Genomic DNA, 19,533 nt, shown 5'->3' on the forward strand with positions numbered 1-19,533 from the left:
TACCAAAGTTCTAGCAAGTCTACAACCTGCAGGACAATTGTCATCTTAATTTATGTCTGGAGTGGTGGCATTAACTCTCAGCTACTTACCTTCAGAATCAGGATAAAATCCAGAAATAAACAGGCATTTTTAAAAATATTACTATTAGTCTACGGCAATGATAATTAGAAAATGTGAATTAACATTACATTTTCTGAAGTGAAAGAAGTTTATTCCTCTAATTACTGTCATTCCCTATTAAGTGTAACAGTAACAGTTCTTCCAAAATATTCTGTTTCAGTAGGGTTTGGGAGGGACAGAGCTAAACTTTGAGCAAAAATCACAGACAGGTCAGACACATGTGTAGCAGAACTTCTTTAGTTGCAAGAATCTCCCTATGACTTGAAAAGCAGCTGCACTTGCCAATTTAGCACTAAAAGACCCCCCCCCCGCCAATTGGAATGCTGGCACTAGAAATGCCAAGTGCAAAAAAAAAAAAAAAACACTACAGGAAGACATCAAATCTTGAAAAAAAAAACATTCTTCCTTCTTCTTTAATCTTCTTTTTGCAGGGCCCCCCTGCACCTCCATGTGGGGGGGCACCCCCCCCCAAACTTATATATGTCAACTCTTAGAATATTCCCTTTTCCAAGGTATGATATCTTGGACTTTGTGTATGTAAGTCTGATCTTTCAGCTATTCAGTTTCCATGTTGTGGGACTCACTCTAGCAGGTCCCTACATTTCAAATGATTACCCAGCATCTCTGCATTCTATATGCAGAATGCTTTATTTGTGGTGGAAGGCTAATAGTCATTTGCTTACTTTTAAGTTGTTTATATATATATATATATATATATATATATATTTTTTTATATATCCCAGTCCCACATCCAGTCAGGCTTTTCAACTCTGGAGGGAGAATCTTCTTTCCCTAGGTAGCAGGAAGTCTCAGTTACTCAGTCCCATCCCAGTAATCAGTAAAGAAGAAAAAGTAAATAGTGCTTAACTTTCCTTTTTAGCTACTGAATGGCAACAATATTGAAAGTAAAAAGAAACTAATGTAATAGAGGTGTCAATATTAAAAGAAAATGTTTATTTTAAAATGTTCTGATGATCTTTTGGGGCACCAAATGCTCTGATCTGTTTCCAGTGCCCTACCAGCTACAGTCAGCCACCCAATCAGAGGTCTTCTCAATAGTTTGGGGCAGTGCCAGAGAAACACCACTTAAGTAAAACAAAAAGATACGCTTATAAGAAGCCATAACGGAGAAGAGTGGACAGGATTGCTGCCATGAACAATAAACTGGAAAAAACAGCAATCTTACACTTTTTAAGATAAAAAAAAAATAATAAAATTTGAATAGGCCACAAAAATCATAAAAAATATTTTATAAGTGGCTCCCAGGAAAACTGCCCTCTTTTGCTCCACCCTTCCAAGCTTCTGTTTTTTTTTTTAGAAGGGCTTTATGAGGGACAGAGCTAAAACATGAATCAAAATCAGAGATAGTTGAGAGGTATGCCCCCCCCCCCCCAGGCTCCCTCCTCCCAAGGGACTGCCCTTGTCTGAGTGATAAGCTGGACTTGTAGACTACAGAGGGAAAGGAGTGGCCAGAGAGAGTGTCTTACTGGTATATTGCTATAGGAGCCAAAAAACAAGATAGAAAATCATAGCATAATCTCAGATGTAGAATTCTCTTGTGCACTTCAGCACAGCACTCAACCCTGCCATTACAGTTTATCTGTCTGCTGTATCCATTCCTGAAGTGTCTACTGAAGCACAGCTGCCATCCAAGTAGTCAAGAAGGCATGTTTTGCTTTAATGCCCTATCCCATCCTCTGGTAAAAGCAAAGAGCTCTTGCTGGAGTTAGGGCCTACTACGCACCCCCCCCCCACTCCTACACAAGTTAAAATGAGGTTATCATATGAATGTAGCTTGGCAAAGCCTTCCTTGGTCCTGGGCTGTGACTGAAATAGGTCCAATGGGATCACTGCTGTACCCTGGATAACAAATTAAAAATAAATAAATGTAGTGTAGGTCTTAAATCTTCTATTCAGTGGGTAAATACACTGTGGTAGACTGGACTGTCTGTTTGCATACAACACATATGCCCAAAATCAGACACAGATACATGGGTCACTATTTCATAGATTCATAGGGTTTACTAGGCTAATGACCACTAAAGTCATTGCAAGCCTAGCCAAACACCCCAAACCCCATTTGGATCCAGAGTATCATGGATGTCTATATGGGGAGGGGGTCATGTTAGAAAGGAGTTAACCCAAGGGATTATACGGTAGGGTGAGTTCAAATAATTTTTTTCCAGGTCTTTGGAGCCACTGGAAGAATACAAACTATAATGATAATGACAGTTCCCTTTTACTTACTTTATCTAAAGGCACATAATGAATCCAAGTAATTAAGCATATACTGTCAAGCTCCTACAGTATAATCATCATCAATCCACAGTACTTTTCCACACAATTTTTCTTTCCACAGAACTGACCCACTATAGCCCATTCCAAGAACCTACCTCTTTCACAAAATTCACCATTAGGTTGATGCTTACTATGCAGCATATGCCCTGTTCTCTCACTTAACATTCCATTTATTCATAAATGATTCATCTGGTGCTCACCATGTTCTACTGTAATCCTGCACAATTTATCTGGCAATCTTTCCAGCTGAAGAATCACAACAATAAACGATTTAAAAAACTGAAAAACATAATTTTGGTTAATCTGATTTGTAATTATCATTATAATCTTTCTAAGTATCATCTTTATCATTAATTGATTCCCTCAAAATACCTTTTGCAACCCCATCTGAAACATACCTCATCTGTCATGGTGGCAGAGAACAACATGGTCTGTCTCTGATATGCACATTGACGGATAATCTCTTTCATCTGTTCCTCAAAGTACTCATCCAACATCCTAAAAAACAGAAAAATATATCCCATGTCATAATAGTTACCTAATATAAGCAAAAGTCCAAAACCAGAACATATCACTCACCCTAAGAGCAGTTGGGCACCAGTGTGGTACATAGGTGATGATAATATTGTTTATTAAGAAAATAGCCTATCTAGGACACTTGGCAGCTAGCAAGGGTTCAGAACAGAGATGATCCAAGGGGACAACTGTCCTTACTAGGCACTCTGAAGGCTAGTCTAACAGAAACTTGCGTTACTATTTGACCTCTATCACCTACCCAAGGTTTGATGACACTATTAGCATAATTTCACACTAAACAGTGAAGGTTTAACTCTTACTAACCATTTCCAACTTGGTGGATAACTTTGGAAACTATTTTACTGAACCTCCCTTTTCTGCCCCACTAATTCTCAACTCGCTTTGCTTAACTGCACACTGGATTTATTTATACTCTTATTACTTATTAATGTCAACTTAAAATCATCAGCAAATTCTTAAAAAGCATCTTCAACCAGACACCTGGACAAATTACTGGAATCCGTGCCCACCTTGAAAATGATAACCACGTTACAAGCAGGGATGGTCTGTCTGATTAGCAACATGGATTTAGCTCCCACCCAATCATCATCCAAAACTGAAGACAATCTACAATCATGCACCTGTCTTGCTGAGGTCAGACCATAAAAAATGATACTATCTGCACTACAACAAGTTAGGAACTCAACTTAAACAACAAGATTGAGCAAAAGCTATTGATTATTAACTACATATAAATATAATGAACATTTTCTGATACCTAGATCAGATCAAACCTTGTCCCTTCCATCGTTTACAGGGTAAGAAAAGCACCATGTCCCAGTATTGACACTGCGGCAAACTTCAAACACTGGACGTATGACTAGACTGGACTCAATCTCTTCTTGTCTTTTACCACATGCAGAATGGTTCCACGCAAAACCAGCTTTCTGATTATTTAAATCAACTTTATAGCACCTCTCTTATGCTTTGTCTATGGGTCAGACCAAAACTGGCAAGCTCATTTTTATCCCTCTGATTATGCTCACTCAATTACTTCTGCTTCTGTCTCCACCAACTGCCTGTTACTTTTGAACAATCACAATGTCTTCTTGGTTCATCTGGCTCTTACGCTATAAAATGCTGCAGCAAACAACTTCTGCAAGGAATATAAGGAAAGTCAGATTCTGAAACTTGAAAAAGACCACATGATCTATCTGATATTTACTGGATAAACTGAAGACTCCCCAATCCCGACTGTTACAAAGATAAGTTTTGGACTCTACAACTTCTTCATACGGCCATTTCAATTCATACTGCTTTTGGGAAATGAACTCTTCCTCAGATCTCTCCTGCCGACAGATTTAAGTGCAAGAAGTGCTGTTTCTCAGAAACAGGAAAGTACAGTTGTGTACACCTACCATAAATGTAGATGTTCGAGTGTCTTCACTGTTGCAGTCATGACTGTAGGGTTCTCCCCTGTCAGCAGGCAGCCCTCGGTCGGCCAGAATCCCAAAGTCTGGGTCTGGCGTCAGCTGTTCAACCATGCTCCCTGACGTCAGAGCGCCAGGAGTACAAAGCTGACAGCCGATGCCATCTTCTCCCGTTTTTCTTGCCCCAGATGTCAGGAGTCCCAAAATGAAAAAGGTCCCATAACCTTTGCAAATACACCTCAGAAGAATGGTGAAAAAAGGAACTACACAAAAGTAAACATAAGAGGGGACAAGAGGGAGGGAAACCCAGACTGCAACAGTGAAGACACTCAAACATCTACATTTATGGTAGGTGTACACAACTGTACTATGTTCATCATGTTTCACTGTTGCAGTCATGACTGTAGGGTAGAATCCCAAAGCTGAAAGAAAGGGAGGTGGTCATAAAGAAGAAGGGGCGGCTAGAAGGCCCTGCAAGACTGCAGAGGCAAAGCCTGCCCTAGACTTAGAGTAGAGAGGTAGATTGTAGTGCTTAGAGAAAGTATGCACTGAACTCCAAGTTGCAGCTTCCAAAATGTCTTTGGTAGGAACTCCCCTGAGGAAGGCCGCAGAAGTGGCAGCCGCTCTGGTGGAATGAGTCTGTATACTCCCTGGGATTTGCTTTCCATGGTGTGAATAACAAAATCTGATTCCATGAGCAATCCAATTAGAAATGGTCTGTTTTGAAATGGCTTTACCTTGGGAACTTGAAGCATAAGAAACAAACAATTGTTCTGATTTTCTGATGTCCTTGGTTCTGTCCAGGTAAAACGTAGTTGTCTGTGTACATCCAAGGAATGTAAGATCCTTTCCCCTTTATTTTGAGGAGTGGGGAAAAAGGTTGGCAAGTGGATAGTTTGATTTAAAGCCACTTTGGAAACCACCTTAGGCATGAAGGTAGGATTAGTCCTCAAAGATACCCTGTCTTGATGAAAAATAATATAAGGTTCCACAGCCATAAGAGCTTGTAACTCTGAAACTCTCCTGGCAGAGGTTAGGGCTAACAAGATAGCTGTCTTCCAAGATAAAAACTTGATGTCAGAAGAGGCAGCAGGCTCAAAAGGAGGCAAGGTTAGTTTTTCCAAAACATAGTTGAGATCCCAAGCAGGAATGGGAGGAGATCTAGGAGGTCTTAAGTTCTTAGCTCCTCTGAGAAACTGTCTCATGAGCTGGTGGGAAAAGATGGGAGGGTCTGTATTATAATGAGCAGAAATAGCAGAGGCATGTATCTTAATGGAAGAGAAAGAGAGACCCTCATGTAAGAGATCTGTCAAGTAAAGTAAAATTAAGATAATGTTAGGAAGAAGAGGATCAGAATCCTGAGCCTGCATCCAGGAACAAAATCTTTTCCATTTTCCTGCATAAGATTTTCTAGTGCTAGGACGTCTGGCTTCTAAAATGACATCCATAACCTGCTTGGGTAGGAAAGAAGAAATCAAAGGCCCTGGATTAACCAGGCCGCCAGGCTGAGAGTTCTGACATGAGAGTGTAGAACCTGACCCTGATGTTGTTGGATACCAAAACTGCCGAGGCCAATTTAGAGCCAGTAAGATTATCATCTTGGGCTTGTCGTGTTTTATCTTCAATAAGACCCGTGGAAGAAGAGGAAGAGGCGGAAAGGTATATCCCGAGAGGTTCCTCCAACTGAATGACAGGGCATCCACTTTCCAAGCTTCTCTGTGGAAATACCTGGTGCAAAAATTCTGTAGTTGATGATTGAGATGGGATGCAAAGAGGTCTATGCGAGGACATCCCCAGACTGCTGTTATCATCCTGAATATTTTGGTGTCCAGCATCCACTCGTGTGGATCCGAAAGGTTTCTGCTCAGACTGTCTGCTAGGAAGTTTTGTTTCCCTGGTAGAAACTGAGCTTGAAGATCCAGATTGCAAGCTAGAGCTGTGTTCCATAGATCCATGGCTAGTCTGCAAAGGGGGTAGGAATGAGATCCCCCTTGCTTGTTTATGTACCACATAACTGTGGTGTTGTCTGTCCGTATCAGTAGATGTCCTGGTTGTAAAAGATTCCTGAAGGCCAAAAGAGCTTTCTGAACGGCTAACATTTCCTTTAAATTGATATGCAGGTGCTTCTGATCCTTTGTCCAAAGGCCCTGCAGACAGTTGCCCTGAAAATGGGCTCCCCAAGCATAATCTGAGGCGTCCGTGGTTAGAATCTGAGTGGCAGGAGGCAGACAGAAGGGTTTCCCTTTGTTTAGAGCACATGCCCTGGATCACCAAATTGAAGGCAAGGAAGGACGGAGATCAGTATGTCTAAACTGTGGCAATGCTGAGACCATACACTTTTTAGGTACCACTGTATTTTCCTCGTGTAGTCTTGCATATGGTACGAGAAGGATGCAGGAGGCCATGTAACCCAAAGCCTGCAGGAATTTCCTTGCAGATAGTTGAGTTAAAGTTGCCAAGGTTTTGAAAGTTGAAGCCAGTTGTAATTGTTTTTCGGATGTCAGAAATGCCACCTGGGTTGTGGTGTTTAGAAGAGCACCCAGAAAAGTTATCTGTTGTGATGGTGTCAAATTTGACTTTTTTATGTTTACAGAGAATCCCGGGAACTTGAGGAGGTTCTGCACAAATTCTAGATGCTGGAGTAAGACATCCTTGCTGTCTGCCTGAATTAGACAATCGTCCAGATAAGGGTAAATTTGAATTCCCTTGAGTCTGCAGTAAGCTACTACTGGAGCCAGGCATTTGGTGAAGACCCTGGGTGCAGTACACAATCCAAAGGGCAGCGCAGAGAATTGAAAGTGCCTCGATCCGGCCTTGAACCTGAGGTATTTTCTGCGATCCTGCCTGATGGGAATGTGTAAATATGCCTCCTTTAAATCCAAAGTTACCATCCATGCATCTTTGGACAGCATTGGAAGTAGCTGCTGTAGAGTAAGCATCTTGAATTTTGGAATCTCTAGAAAGGTGTTCAAGATCGACAGATCCAGAATGGGTCTCCATGAGTTTTGCTTCCTTGGGACTAGAAAGAGCCTTGAGTAAAAACCTTTTCCCATCTCTGAAAGTGGAACCAGTTCTATGGCATTCATAGCCAAAAGAGCTTCCACCTGGTTTAAGGCCTCCGTCCATTGATGTTTTGGAAGGTCTGGCCATCCGCTTGGCCTTGGCAAGGTATGAAAATGGAATTTGTAATCTCTTAAAACCACATCCAAAACCCACTTGTCTTGGGTTATTGGAGTCCAATTTTGATAAAAAAGAGAGAGTTTTCCTCCGAGAAGGGGCTTCCAGGCACGAAGTTCCTGTAGCCCAACAGAGGGAGTCATTGAGTTTGTTTCCTTTGAGTTTGTGACCTGTCCTCTCCTCCCCTAGGGGTGGAAGCAGTCCACTGTCTTGGTCTATAAGAAGCTTGTGTTTGAGGCCTTCCTCTGGAGCGTCTATATCTACCCCTCTGAGGCCTGTCTGAAGTGGGAAAGGACCAATTTTTTGAAGGCCAATTCCTGCTAAATCTAGGTGGCTGTACTTGTAAGAAATCTTTAACTGTTTGCATGGATTTCGCCTTATCCTCCATCTTTTTAATCACCTCTTCAGCTTTTGATCCAAACAAAACATTATGCTGAACAGGAGCATCCAATAATTTAGCCTTTACTTGTTCAGGCAAATTTTGTTCCTTTAGCCATGCATGCCTTCTAATGACTGTGCCGGAGGCAGCAGCCCTACAAGAAGCCTCCAAGGCATCAAATCCACAGTGTAAACCATGCTTCCCAACTTGTTCAGTGGCATGCAATAAGTCATGTAATTCCTTATCATCTGCACAGGCAGAAATGGAAGTAAGCTTTTGTTTTAAAACAGACAAGAGAAATTGCTGGTATTTCAGCATATGAAACTGACAGTTTAAAGCCCTAATGGACAAAGTAGCAGAAGTGTACACCTTTTTGCCCCATCTTTCTAAGGATCGAGAATCCTTTTCAGTAGGAATGGGATTTTTGGCAGAAGCAGCCTCAACTCCCTTAGGACCCTGAGAAATGGTTTCAGGGTCAGCAGAAGGGTTCTTGTATAAAAACTGGTGGGAATCAGGAACCCTGTAATATCTATCAGGCTTAACAGGAGCAGGAGGAAAAGAGTCAGGGGTTAAGTTAGCCTCGAAAGGCATCATCCACAATATCCAAAACAGGAGGAATAGCCAGGGGTCTATGTTGGGGAAGAAGAAGAAAATCCCTCAGACTTTTCTTAGATTCTGAATACTCCTGTCCTTCCCAGTGGAAATGTTCCCTCATTTCATGCAAAGTTTCCCTAAAAGAGAAATCCTCAGGGGGAGAAGCTGAAGGAATGGATTCCTCAGCATCAGAATCCTCATAAGGAGGGAAAGAATATTCCTGGTCAGAAGAAGAAACTGAGGAAACAGAAGCCTGATCAGAGGAATCATAATAAACATCCTGCCTTGGCCTTTTATCTGGAGGGGGATGTGAACCCCTAATCATAGTAAGTAAATCCTCCGCCATCTTGAGTAACTGTTTCTGTGACTTGGGAGCCAGTCCAGAAGAGGCCTGTGTTGCAGTCTTTGATTTAGAAGGAGTCTTTGCCTTTATTAGAAGCTGAGTAGGCCTGGAAACCCCTTTGGAAGCCGGTACCTGCACAGCGGCACGGGACCCATCCGAAGGAGCATTGTCCGAAGGTCCTGCAATAGAAATATTTAAAGGCCTGGTTGGCTCCTCATGAGAGTCCGTTTCGGCCATCGGTTCTGAAATGGCCGATGACAGGGGCTGCAAAAGTGCCTCACTGACGACGGCCGAACCTGAAGCTGGCTCCGCTTGTGTGCTATCATCAGATTTGGACCTCGGAGGCCTGTCTTTATCCTTGCAAAGTTTGTGAACTCCGGTAGCCGGAACCGTATCCGACGACATTTTGTAGTTAAAGCGCCTACCGAAGTAATGAAAAGCAAAATCGGACCTTCGCTTAATTGTACGTTGATTGAATCTATCACAAAACCGACAACTAGCTACGTCGTGGTCAGGGCCTAAGCAAGGAATACAGTAAGAATGAAAATCCTTATGAGGTATTTGTTTCCCACATGAAATACAATTATTAACTTTTTCTGACATCGGAGTGGAGCAAGAAAAAAGTTTCCCCAACAGGGTACTTAGCTTTGAGTGGAGAAGAAAATCTTCGGACTGAAGTTTATCGGAAAAAATCGTCAGGAGTCAGCCGACCGGCACTTGCGAACTGCTATCACCGCACGGCAAGAAAGACTGGAGAAGATGGCGTCGGCTGTCAGCTTTGTACTCCTGGAGCTCTGACGTCAGGGAGCATGGTTAACAGCTGACGCCGGACCCAGACTTTGGGATTCTGGCCGACCGAGGGCTGCCTGCTGGCAGGGGAGAACCCTACAGTCATGACTGCAACAGTGAAACATGATGAACATCTGTAATTTAAGCAGGACTGCAGGATGCAAAAACAGGCTGAAGCTGGTTAAATGTATCGCAGGAGAAAAAAAATGTGAGTGCTTGTAATACTCTTGGTTAACGAATACAAAATGTGTGTGGCTGGAATGCTTTAAGTTAGACGGCACATACTATACAAAATATTTGTCAAATATGAAATCTGTAACCCATAGATAAAGAAACTGTGTGATAATATAATGCATCAGTCACAAGGAATCTATATTAGAACAAGTCAGGTAATTCACAAATGCTGTATCTGTGCAGAATCAGGAAAGTACAGTTTTGTACCTACCATAAATGTAGATGTTAGAGTGCTCATACAGCTGCAGTCATTACAGATGGGTTATCCTGCCGTCAGGCGGGTCCTCGGTCGGCCGAATTCCAAAGTCTAGGTCCGGCGTCGGTTGTCGTCGCTTCTTCCCTGACGTCAGTGCGGCAGGGGTATAAAAGAGGCAGCCGACGCCATTTTCTTCAGTTTTTCTTGCCCCAGATGTCAGGTGCCCCCAGAAGGAAGGCAAAACATAATATTATGCAAACATGCAATGTAGATAAATCAAAAACAGTGGCTGCAAGCAAATACACCATAAAAGAATACCCCAAATAGGTTGTATGATAAAGGTGTTTGTCATAAGGCCTGTCCTAAGAGGGGATGGAGGGAGGGTAACCTGGACTGCAGCTGTATGAGCACTCGAACATCTACATTTATGGGAGGTACAAAACTGTACTATGTTTATCATGCATACAGCTGCAGTCATTACAGGTGGGTAGAATCCCAAAGCTAAGTAAGGGTGGTAGGCACTAAGTGGAACTAGGAGGGGCGAGGATGCCCTGCAGGACTGCTGTGGCAAAGCCTGCTCTAGATTTTGAGTATAGTGGAAGGTGGTAGTGCTTGGAGAAAGTGTGCACTGAACTCCAAGTAGCTGCTTCCAAAATGTCCTTGGTAGGGACCCCCCTGAGGAAAGCTGCAGAGGTAGCTGTAGCCCTGGTGGAGTGGGATCTGATGTATACAGGCACAGATTTTCCATAAAATGAATAACAAAAGCGTATGCAGTGGGCTATCCATTTTGAAATTGTCTGTTTGGAAATAGCCTTTCCTTGAGCACCTGTAGCATAGGACACAAAGAGCTGCTCAGATTTCCTGAATGGCTTTGTTCTGTCCAAGTAATAACGAAGTTGTCTGTGAATGTCCAAGGAATGTAGTAGTCTCTCCCCTTTGTTCTGTGGATTCGGATAAAAGGTAGGTAAATGAATAGTCTGATTCAAAGCTACACTGGAAACTACCTTTGGCATGAAGGTAGGGTTGGTTCGTAAGGAAACTCTGTCCTGATGGAAAATGATGAATGGTTGCACAGCCATGAGGGCCTGTAGTTCCGAAACCCTGCATGTTGAGGTAATAGCCAGAAGGAAGGCTGTTTTCCATGACAAGTATTGTAGCTCTGTTGAAGAAGCCGGCTCAAAGGGAGGCAGGGTCAGCTTTTCCAATACGAAGTTGTGGTCCCAAGCTGGGACTGGTGGTTTCCGTGGGGGTTTTATATTTTTTGCCCCTCTGAGGAACTGCCTTAAAAGAGGATGTGAGAATAAAGGAGGATCTGTATTGTATTGTGCAGAAATGGCTGCAGCGTGGATCTTGATGGAGGAGAAGGAAAGGCCACTGTTTAACATCTCAGCTAGGTACTGTAAAATTTGAGGTATATTTATTACCCAAGGATTCTGGCCCTTTTCTTGATTCCAGGAACAAAATTGTTTCCATTTGGCGGAGTAGGCTTTTCTAGTAGAGGGTCTTCTGGCCTCCAAGATGACATCCTGCACCTCCTTGGAGAAGAGAGTCTGTTGGGAAATTAAGGTATTCTCCATGCAGCTATATTTAGGGTTTTGAGCTGGCTGTGAAGGGTTTTGTAGTTGTGCTGGGACAACGGAAGAGGGACTAGAGGTAGGATTCCATGGTGGGGAGTGTGTCAGGCTCTTTAGGAGAGGATACCAGTGTTGTTGTGGCCAGTCTGGAGCAATGAGAATCATTTGTGGCCTCTCTGCTCTGGCTTTTAATAGAACTTTGGTCAGTAGAGGAAGAGGCGGGAAGGCATAGACTGTCAATGTTGTCCAATTGAAAGAGAGTGCGTCCACTTTCCAGGCCTGTGGATGATAGGTCCTTGAACAAAATTTTTCCAACTGGTAATTTCTGTGGGTAGCAAATAGATCTATGTCTGGCTGTCCCCATGCCTGAGTTATCTTTGAGAAGACTTGAGGATGCAACTTCCATTCGTGTGGGTCTGTCATATTTCTGCTTAAGTTGTCTGCCAGTGTGTTTTCCTTCCCTGGCAGGAATTGTGCCTGTAGTTGAATTTGTAATTCCAGTGCTGTGTTCCATAGGGTCATGGCTTGCCTGCACAGGGGGTATGAATGAGTTCCCCCCTGTTTGTATATGTACCACATGACTGTGGTGTTGTCTGTCCTTATCAATAGCTGGCCTGGATGCAGTAGGTCTTTGAAGGTCATAAGAGCATTTTGCACGGCTAGCATCTCCTTTTGGTTGATGTGTAGGTGCTTCTCTTTTTGGGACCATTTTCCCTGAATGCACTGATCTGCCATGTGTGCTCCCCAGGCGTAGTCTGAGGTGTCCATTGTGATTATTTGAGTTGCTTGAGGTAAACAGAAAGGGAGACCTGTGTTTCTTTGGCATGCTTGAGCCCACCACAAAAATTCCTTTTGAAGGCATGGAATGAGTGGTATAATTGTTTCCAAGCTGTGGCTGTGTTGAGACCATAAGTTTTTTAGGTACCATTGTAGTTTCCTCATATGCAGCTTTGCACATGGTATTAGTAGGATGCAAGATGCCATGAATCCCAGAGCCTGCAGGACTTTCCTTGCAGTTAGTCTGGTGAAAGTTGCCATTTTGTTGAAGTATTGAGACAATTGCCCTTGTTTGTCTGGCGTGAGGTAGGCTATCTGGGTGGTTGTATTTAAGCTGGCACCCAGGAAAATTATCTGTTGAGAAGGTATTAGTTTTGATTTCTTTTTGTTCACTGTGTATCCCAGGTAGTTTAACAGTTTTATTACAAACGCCAGATGCTGCAAGAGAATGTCCTTGCTGTCCGCTTGGATCAGGCAGTCGTCCAGATATGGATAGATTTGTATTCCTTGTTGTCTGCAGAAGGCAATTACTGATGCCAGGCATTTCGTAAACACTCTGGGCGCAATAGATAAGCCAAAGGGCAATGCAGAGAATTGGTAATGGGTTGAACCTGCAAGAAATCTGAGGTATCTTCTGCAATCTTGTCTGATAGGGACATGCAGGTATGCCTCCTTGAGGTCCAATGTTACCAGCCAAGACTCCTTGCCCAGCATGGGAAGAAGCTGCTGTAATGAGAGCATCTTGAATTTTGGCACCTGTAGGTATGTGTTTAGGATGGATAGGTCTAAGATGGGTCTCCAATCTTTGTCCTTCCTTGGTACCAGGAATAGTCTGTAATAAAAACCTTGACCTTGTTCTTTTGCAGGTACCTCTTGAATCACTTTCATATCCATGAGAGCGGAAATTTGTCTTTGTGCCTCTGCCCTTTGATTTTGTGGCAGGTTTGCAAGCCTCTCATTTTTGGAAGGGTGTGAAAGTGGAACCTGTAGCCTCTGTCTATAATGTTCAGAATCCATTTGTCTTTTGTAACAATGTGCCAGTTTTTTGAAAATAATGCCAGTTTTCCGCCCAAAGGTGCCGCCATTATAGCTTTGTTTAGCAGGCATAGGGGGAAGTCATTGTGTCTGTTTTCTAAATGACTGTGATCTATCTTCTCCACCTCTTGGGGTTGGTGCTTGCCACTGTCTAACTCTGTAAGATCCTTGAGGTTGACTCTACCCCTTGGGCATCTGTATCTGCCCCTTTGAGGTCTGTCCGTGGCTGGAAAGGACCAATTTTTGAAGGCCAGTTTCTGCTGAAGCGTGGAGGTTGCACCTGCAAGAAATCTTTCACTGTTTGCATAGATTTCGCTTTTTCCTCCATTTTCTTTAGTACCTCCTCAGCTTTAACACCAAACAATACATCTTTTTGAAGTGGTGCATCTAATAACTTTGCTTTGACATGATCTGGTAAGGTTTGCTCTTTGAGCCATGCATGTCTACGTATAACAGACCCCGTGACAGCAGCTCTACATGAGGCCTTTAAAGCATCAAAACCACACTGCAAGGTATGTTTACCCACTTGCTCTGCTCCATGCAACAAATCCTGCAACTCTTTCAAATCTGGTTGTTCTGTCTGTGTCATTTTGCTTTTCAGCTGAGATAACAAAAACTGTTGGTACTTTAACATATGAAATTGACAGTTTAATGCCCTCATGGTTAAAGTGGCAGATGTATACACCTTTCCCCCCCACCTTTCTAATGCTCTGGAATCTCTCTCTGAAGGTAAAGGGTTTTTAGCAGTAGAGGCCTTTATTGCCTTGGGACCCTGTGAAATTGTTTCTGGGTCAGCAGTATGGCTTTTATAAAGGAACTGGTGAGAATCAGGAACCCGGTAATACCGGTCTGGTTTAACAGGGGCTGGAGGTAAAGAAACTGGCTTCTGCGTACACATCATCCAAAATATCTAAAACAGGAGGGATAGCCAGGGGCCTATGCTGGGGGAGCAGTAGAAATTCCCTGAGCCTTTTCTAGGAATCTGAGTAATCTTGGCCTTCCCAGTGGAAGTGCTCCCTCAATGTATGCAGGGTTTCCCCAAAAGAGTAGTCCTCAGGGGGGGGAGACCGAGGGAATAGACTCCTCAGCATCAGAGTCTTCAAAAGGGGAATAGGCATAATCCTGGTCCTCAGAATGGTCTGAGGTAATAGAAGCCTGGTCTGAGGAAGGGTAGTCTTCCTCCAATCTGGGTCTTTTGTCAGAGGGGGGTTGAGAACCCCTGATGAGAGTTATCAAATCCTCAGCCATTTTAAGCATCTGCTTTTTAGGCATGGGGCCTTGAGAGGAGGTCTGAGGACCCTGTTTTTTAGTTTTCATGGCAGCTTTAGATTTAGTGAAGGATTTAATAGAGAAGGTGGAAGTTCTGAAGACGCCTTCAGAAATGGCAGGCCTCACTAAATTTTCAGTTTCCCCGCCAAGAGTGGCGTCGGTATCTGCAGTGGGAATGGAGACAGAGGAGCCTGCGACCACAGGTACTGAAGTCACCGGTAAAATAGTTTCATCGGTAGTCAGGGGAGCCTCGCTGAGAACCGGAGAACTGGTAGTCGGCCTAAGCATGGTCTCAGTACTCAGTGCAGACCTCGGATGTTGGTCCTTGTCTTTGCGTCTTTTGCTTAAAACTGGTGTCGGTGTATCAGACGACATGATATAATTAAATTTTTTGCCAAAATAATGAAGGGCGAACTCTGCCCGGCGCTCAATAGTGTGCTTGTTGAACCTAGCACAAAAACGGCAGGCTGAGATGTCGTGGTCTGGCCCTAAGCAAGGTATACAGAAAGAGTGGAAATCCTTATGCGGTATTTGCTTCCCCACAAGAAATGCAATTATTAACTTTGTCTGACATCGGTCTGAGGCAAGAAAAGTTTCTAACGGGTACTTAGCTTTAAAGAAGACTTCGGCTGAAATACTTTCGTAAATCTCAGGAGCTGGCCGACCGGCACTTGCGAACTGCTTCTGCTTCGGGCACTGCGCGGCAAGAAAGACTGGAGAAAATGGCATCGGCTGCCTCTTTTATACCCCTGCCACACTGACGTCAGGGAAGAAGCGACGACAACTGACGCTGGACCTAGACTTTGGAATTCGGCCGACCGAGGACCCACCTGACGGCAGGATAACCCATCTGTAATGACTGCAGCTGTATGCACGATGAACATCTACAGAGATGTTACAAAGTTTTGTTATTAATTTTAATCTCTCAAACATTTCTTCACAGATAATGACAGCATAATTCTAACATTATTCCATCCATTGTCCCATTCTCTCAGTGGCGATTCATGGCAGTTAACTGGTCTGGCCCGAAAAGATAGTAGTAAACAAGAAGACCGTTAGACAAGTCTTTGCTGTATCCAGGACTATTTGTAAGCTTCTGAGCCCCCCAAGCATTTCTGTGTTGGAGGGAAGCCTTCTAGCTTGTCAGTGGGAGTGGTAGGCACTAGGTAGCCTATCTACCACAAGAGGAGTGATTTCTGGCCCAGAAATTGTAGTTATTGGCCATTTGGGCAGTTTTTCCATCTCTTTCAACTTTTCTGGTTTAAAAGCTCGCATTTGCACTTGTTTTCCACCTTTCCTGTAACTAATCTAGTCCAGATACAGACTTTCTATATCCAGGACTGTTTGCAAGCTTCTGAGCGGTGCCAAAGTCTGCTCTTCAATTTTTCCCTTAGATCTGCTAGTTCTCTCCTCTCATGCACTTTTACTAGCTTATTAGTCTAGCACTTTACCAGACTTCTTGTAGCAATTATTGTAGTACACAAAAGTGCTACCAGCACTAAACGTTCTACAAGGAAACAGCTCCAGTACTTATTATTACTGCCCACCCCTCCAGGCAATACCTAAAGGTCAGTTCCCTGTGCTTTCTCCTATTAAGATTGTGAACTTGGGCATCCTGAGGCAATGCAGCAACTGCCTCATGTACACCGACAACCATCTCCTATTACCTCCCAACACTCAGACTTGCAAGAGATGCACTTGTATATCCAAATTGGAAACCACGCATTCTCCAGCCAAGTCCAGAATAGCTGGTCAAGAGGAGACGGTCAACACTTGCACCACACCACATGGAACACATAGCCCTCCAGAACACACACCAGGACTGCCTTCACATAAAAACACAAACCACACACCCACCTTTGCAGGGGCTCTCAATAAAAATCTACCCAAACAGCAGAGACCTCCAAGGTGGAAATGCACTCTACCACCACAACACAACACTAATCACGAGACACATAAATCTCCCAAATCGTGTGCCACACAACCAAAGCCCCTAAGATATAACAGCATGTCCAACACACTAGTCATAGGTGACTCGACAGTGAGGCACACTGATGTCCCACTCACTAGGTTGAATAAGGAGAAAGTAAGAGTCAGCTGTCTGCCAGGATCCACCAAATAACGCATGCACTCAGATCCCTCAACAACAGGTACAAATATGACTGTCATTGTACATGTGGGTGTGAATGACCTCAGATGTACCTCCCCTCCCTGGACTACATGAAGAGAGACATGTAGGAGCTCACGGATTATGTAGCCCAGATGGATATGACCCTAGCCCTGAGCAGTATCCTACAATCACCCAGAATGATACCACAGTACAAGCAGAAAATGATTGACTTCAACAACTGGCTGGGATCCAGTATCTGTCTGTCTGGGATGACATGATTGACAGACCTTGATGCTTTGCCAAAGATGGCCTGCATCTGTCACCCCTGGGGCTTCTGAATACTGGCTAAGGCTCTTGCCACTCCTATAGTGCCGTTTTTAGGCCATGTTCCAAAGACCAAATTACCACTGTAACAGCTACAAAGAAATGCAATCTGAGGGTCATGCTGCTCAACGCTAGAAATCTAAATCTCAAAATGCACTTGCTCGAAGCACTCCTTAAAATGGAGAACATCGACATTTGTGCTGTAACACAGACCTGGTTCAAGGCAGCAGAAAGCACCCCTACACAACCAGGCTATAACTCACTCCACACCTTTCAGCCCCAGAACTTGGACTGAAGCTCCAAAGGAGGTGGTGTTTCCATATTCATAAAAGGATGCACACACCTCCAGACTGGTAGCCCAACATAACGCATCAGAGATACTTCAGGTGCAACTAGCATTGTGTAAGACAGCAATTCAGGTCGTAGCCTGCTATAGGTCCCTAACCATGTCCCAAGACACACACTCCATGTTCCTAAGCACCCTGGAGAATATTAGGGTCCAACCTAACACTCTCATACTGGGCGACTTCAACTACCTGTCCATTAACTGGGAAAACTACTCATGTACCAATACACTTGCCCAACATCTCAAGGAATTCATTAATTCCAATGCCCTGGACCAGCTCTTTCTTACCCCAATAGAGGTAGCAACATCCTTGACCTGGTTATTAACATGGGCGACTACTGCTCTACACCATTAGTCAACTCCTCCCTGGTTAGATCTGACCATAAACGAATCACCTTGGAAAAACACATCCCTCCCTCCTCCCCTGCAAAGGAAATCATGACGAAAAACTTCTCCAAAGCCAACTTTGAGCTCCTAAAAATAGAGGTGATTAACTTCACTGCGCCCATGCAAATGGAGAATAGTTGCATGACAACCAAATCATACAGAAATGCATGGATCTCATAATACCAAACAGAACCAAGATGCTTTCCTCCAAAAAATGAAGCCAATCTGGTGGTACCTTGCCATAAACAAACTCTACAACAGGAGGAGGAAACTGATGCAGAATAAGGTGAAGTCCCAAGACTGGAAAAACTCCCTTATCAGCCTCAACAAAAAGTTGAGATCCCTCAACAAATCCTCTAAAGCTAGCTATGAAAACAGAATTGCAGCAGATAGTAAAGACAACCACAAGGCCTTCTATAGTTATGTAAAGAATTTCCACAGCAATACCCAGATTTGCTCTGAGCTAGTGCACAATGGTACCTCCTATACCAAGCCAACGGATATTGCCAATATACTGGCCGACAGATTCAGTGCCAACTTTACCTCCCCCCCAAAGGGCCAATCACAATACCAGTAGATTGACAGGCACCCAGTATTACTGCTGCACAGGTTAAAACAGCACTGTCCAAGGCTAAGAATGCAGCTTCTATGGGACCTGACAACATTCCCGACTGTGTTCTACATAAACTACATAGTGAACTGGAACCTCACCTGTGTGCCCTGTTCAAGCACAGCCTCACCTCAGACTTTGTCCCTACCGAATGGCGCACTGCTACAGTCATCCCTCTCCACAAAGGAGGAGCAACTACAGACCCTGGGAACTATCGCCCCATTAGCCTGACAAGTCTGATATGCAAAGCTATGGATCGCATCATCATGGACCTAATAAACAAGGACATAGGGAATCTCCAAACTCTGGATCCCACACAGTTTGGTTTTGTGAAGGGTAGATCATGCCTGCTCAACTTGGTCGACGTATTTGAGTCAGTCACCAGAGCTGTGGATGAAGGCAAGGTGGTTCATTCAGCCTACCTTGATCTGGCCAAGGTCTTTGATACCATTCCCCACTCAGGAATCATAGAAAAACTCACTAAGCTAGGCATCAACTCCTATATCACTAGGTGGGCTGCAAACTGGCTCACAGATAGAACCCACAGTGTGAAAGTAGCTGACTCCAAGTCAGACTGCTGACCAGTCACAAGTGGAGTCCCACAGCATTCGGTCCTGGGGTCCTCTCCTGTTTGGTATCTACTTCTTTGAAGTCCAGGCCAACACAAAGGGACTCTGGCTGACAAAGTTCACAGACGATTGCAAGTTGGGAGCCTTTATTAACTCCCCAAGTGATGTTGACAACCTACAGAAAGGCCTCACTGAGACCAATGACTGGTGTCAAAACCATGGCTTTAAGCTCAATGCCAAAAAATGTGCCATCATCCCCTTTGGGAAAAACCCAGTTCCCATGAATTACCACATCGATGGTAGTCCACTGAACACAGAAGGCGTTATAAGAGATCTGGGAGCAAAGGTTGACAGGAACCTCTCTTTTGATCACCACATTGCCACTGTGGTCAGAAAGTCTTTCTATGTGGCACATCTCATTACTAAGGGTTTTGCATCCAGAAGAAAGAGTTCATG

General features: G+C 43.8%; 1 protein-coding gene across 1 annotated transcript in view; it reads right to left on the reverse strand.

Annotated features, from left to right (window-relative positions):
• Positions 1 to 19,533, reverse strand: part of DDX27 (DEAD-box helicase 27) — a 409,290-nt gene that overhangs the window by 143,999 nt on the left and 245,758 nt on the right. The window contains exon 10 of the mRNA XM_044090130.1: positions 2,817 to 2,916. Coding sequence (XP_043946065.1) covers positions 2,817 to 2,916 — 100 coding nt within the window. The remainder of the gene's footprint in view (positions 1 to 2,816; positions 2,917 to 19,533) is intronic.

The sequence above is a fragment of the Protopterus annectens genome, chromosome 12.part0, assembly GCF_019279795.1.
Source record: "Protopterus annectens isolate FY-2018-M chromosome 12.part0, PAN1.0, whole genome shotgun sequence".
Taxonomy (NCBI): domain Eukaryota; kingdom Metazoa; phylum Chordata; order Ceratodontiformes; family Protopteridae; genus Protopterus; species Protopterus annectens.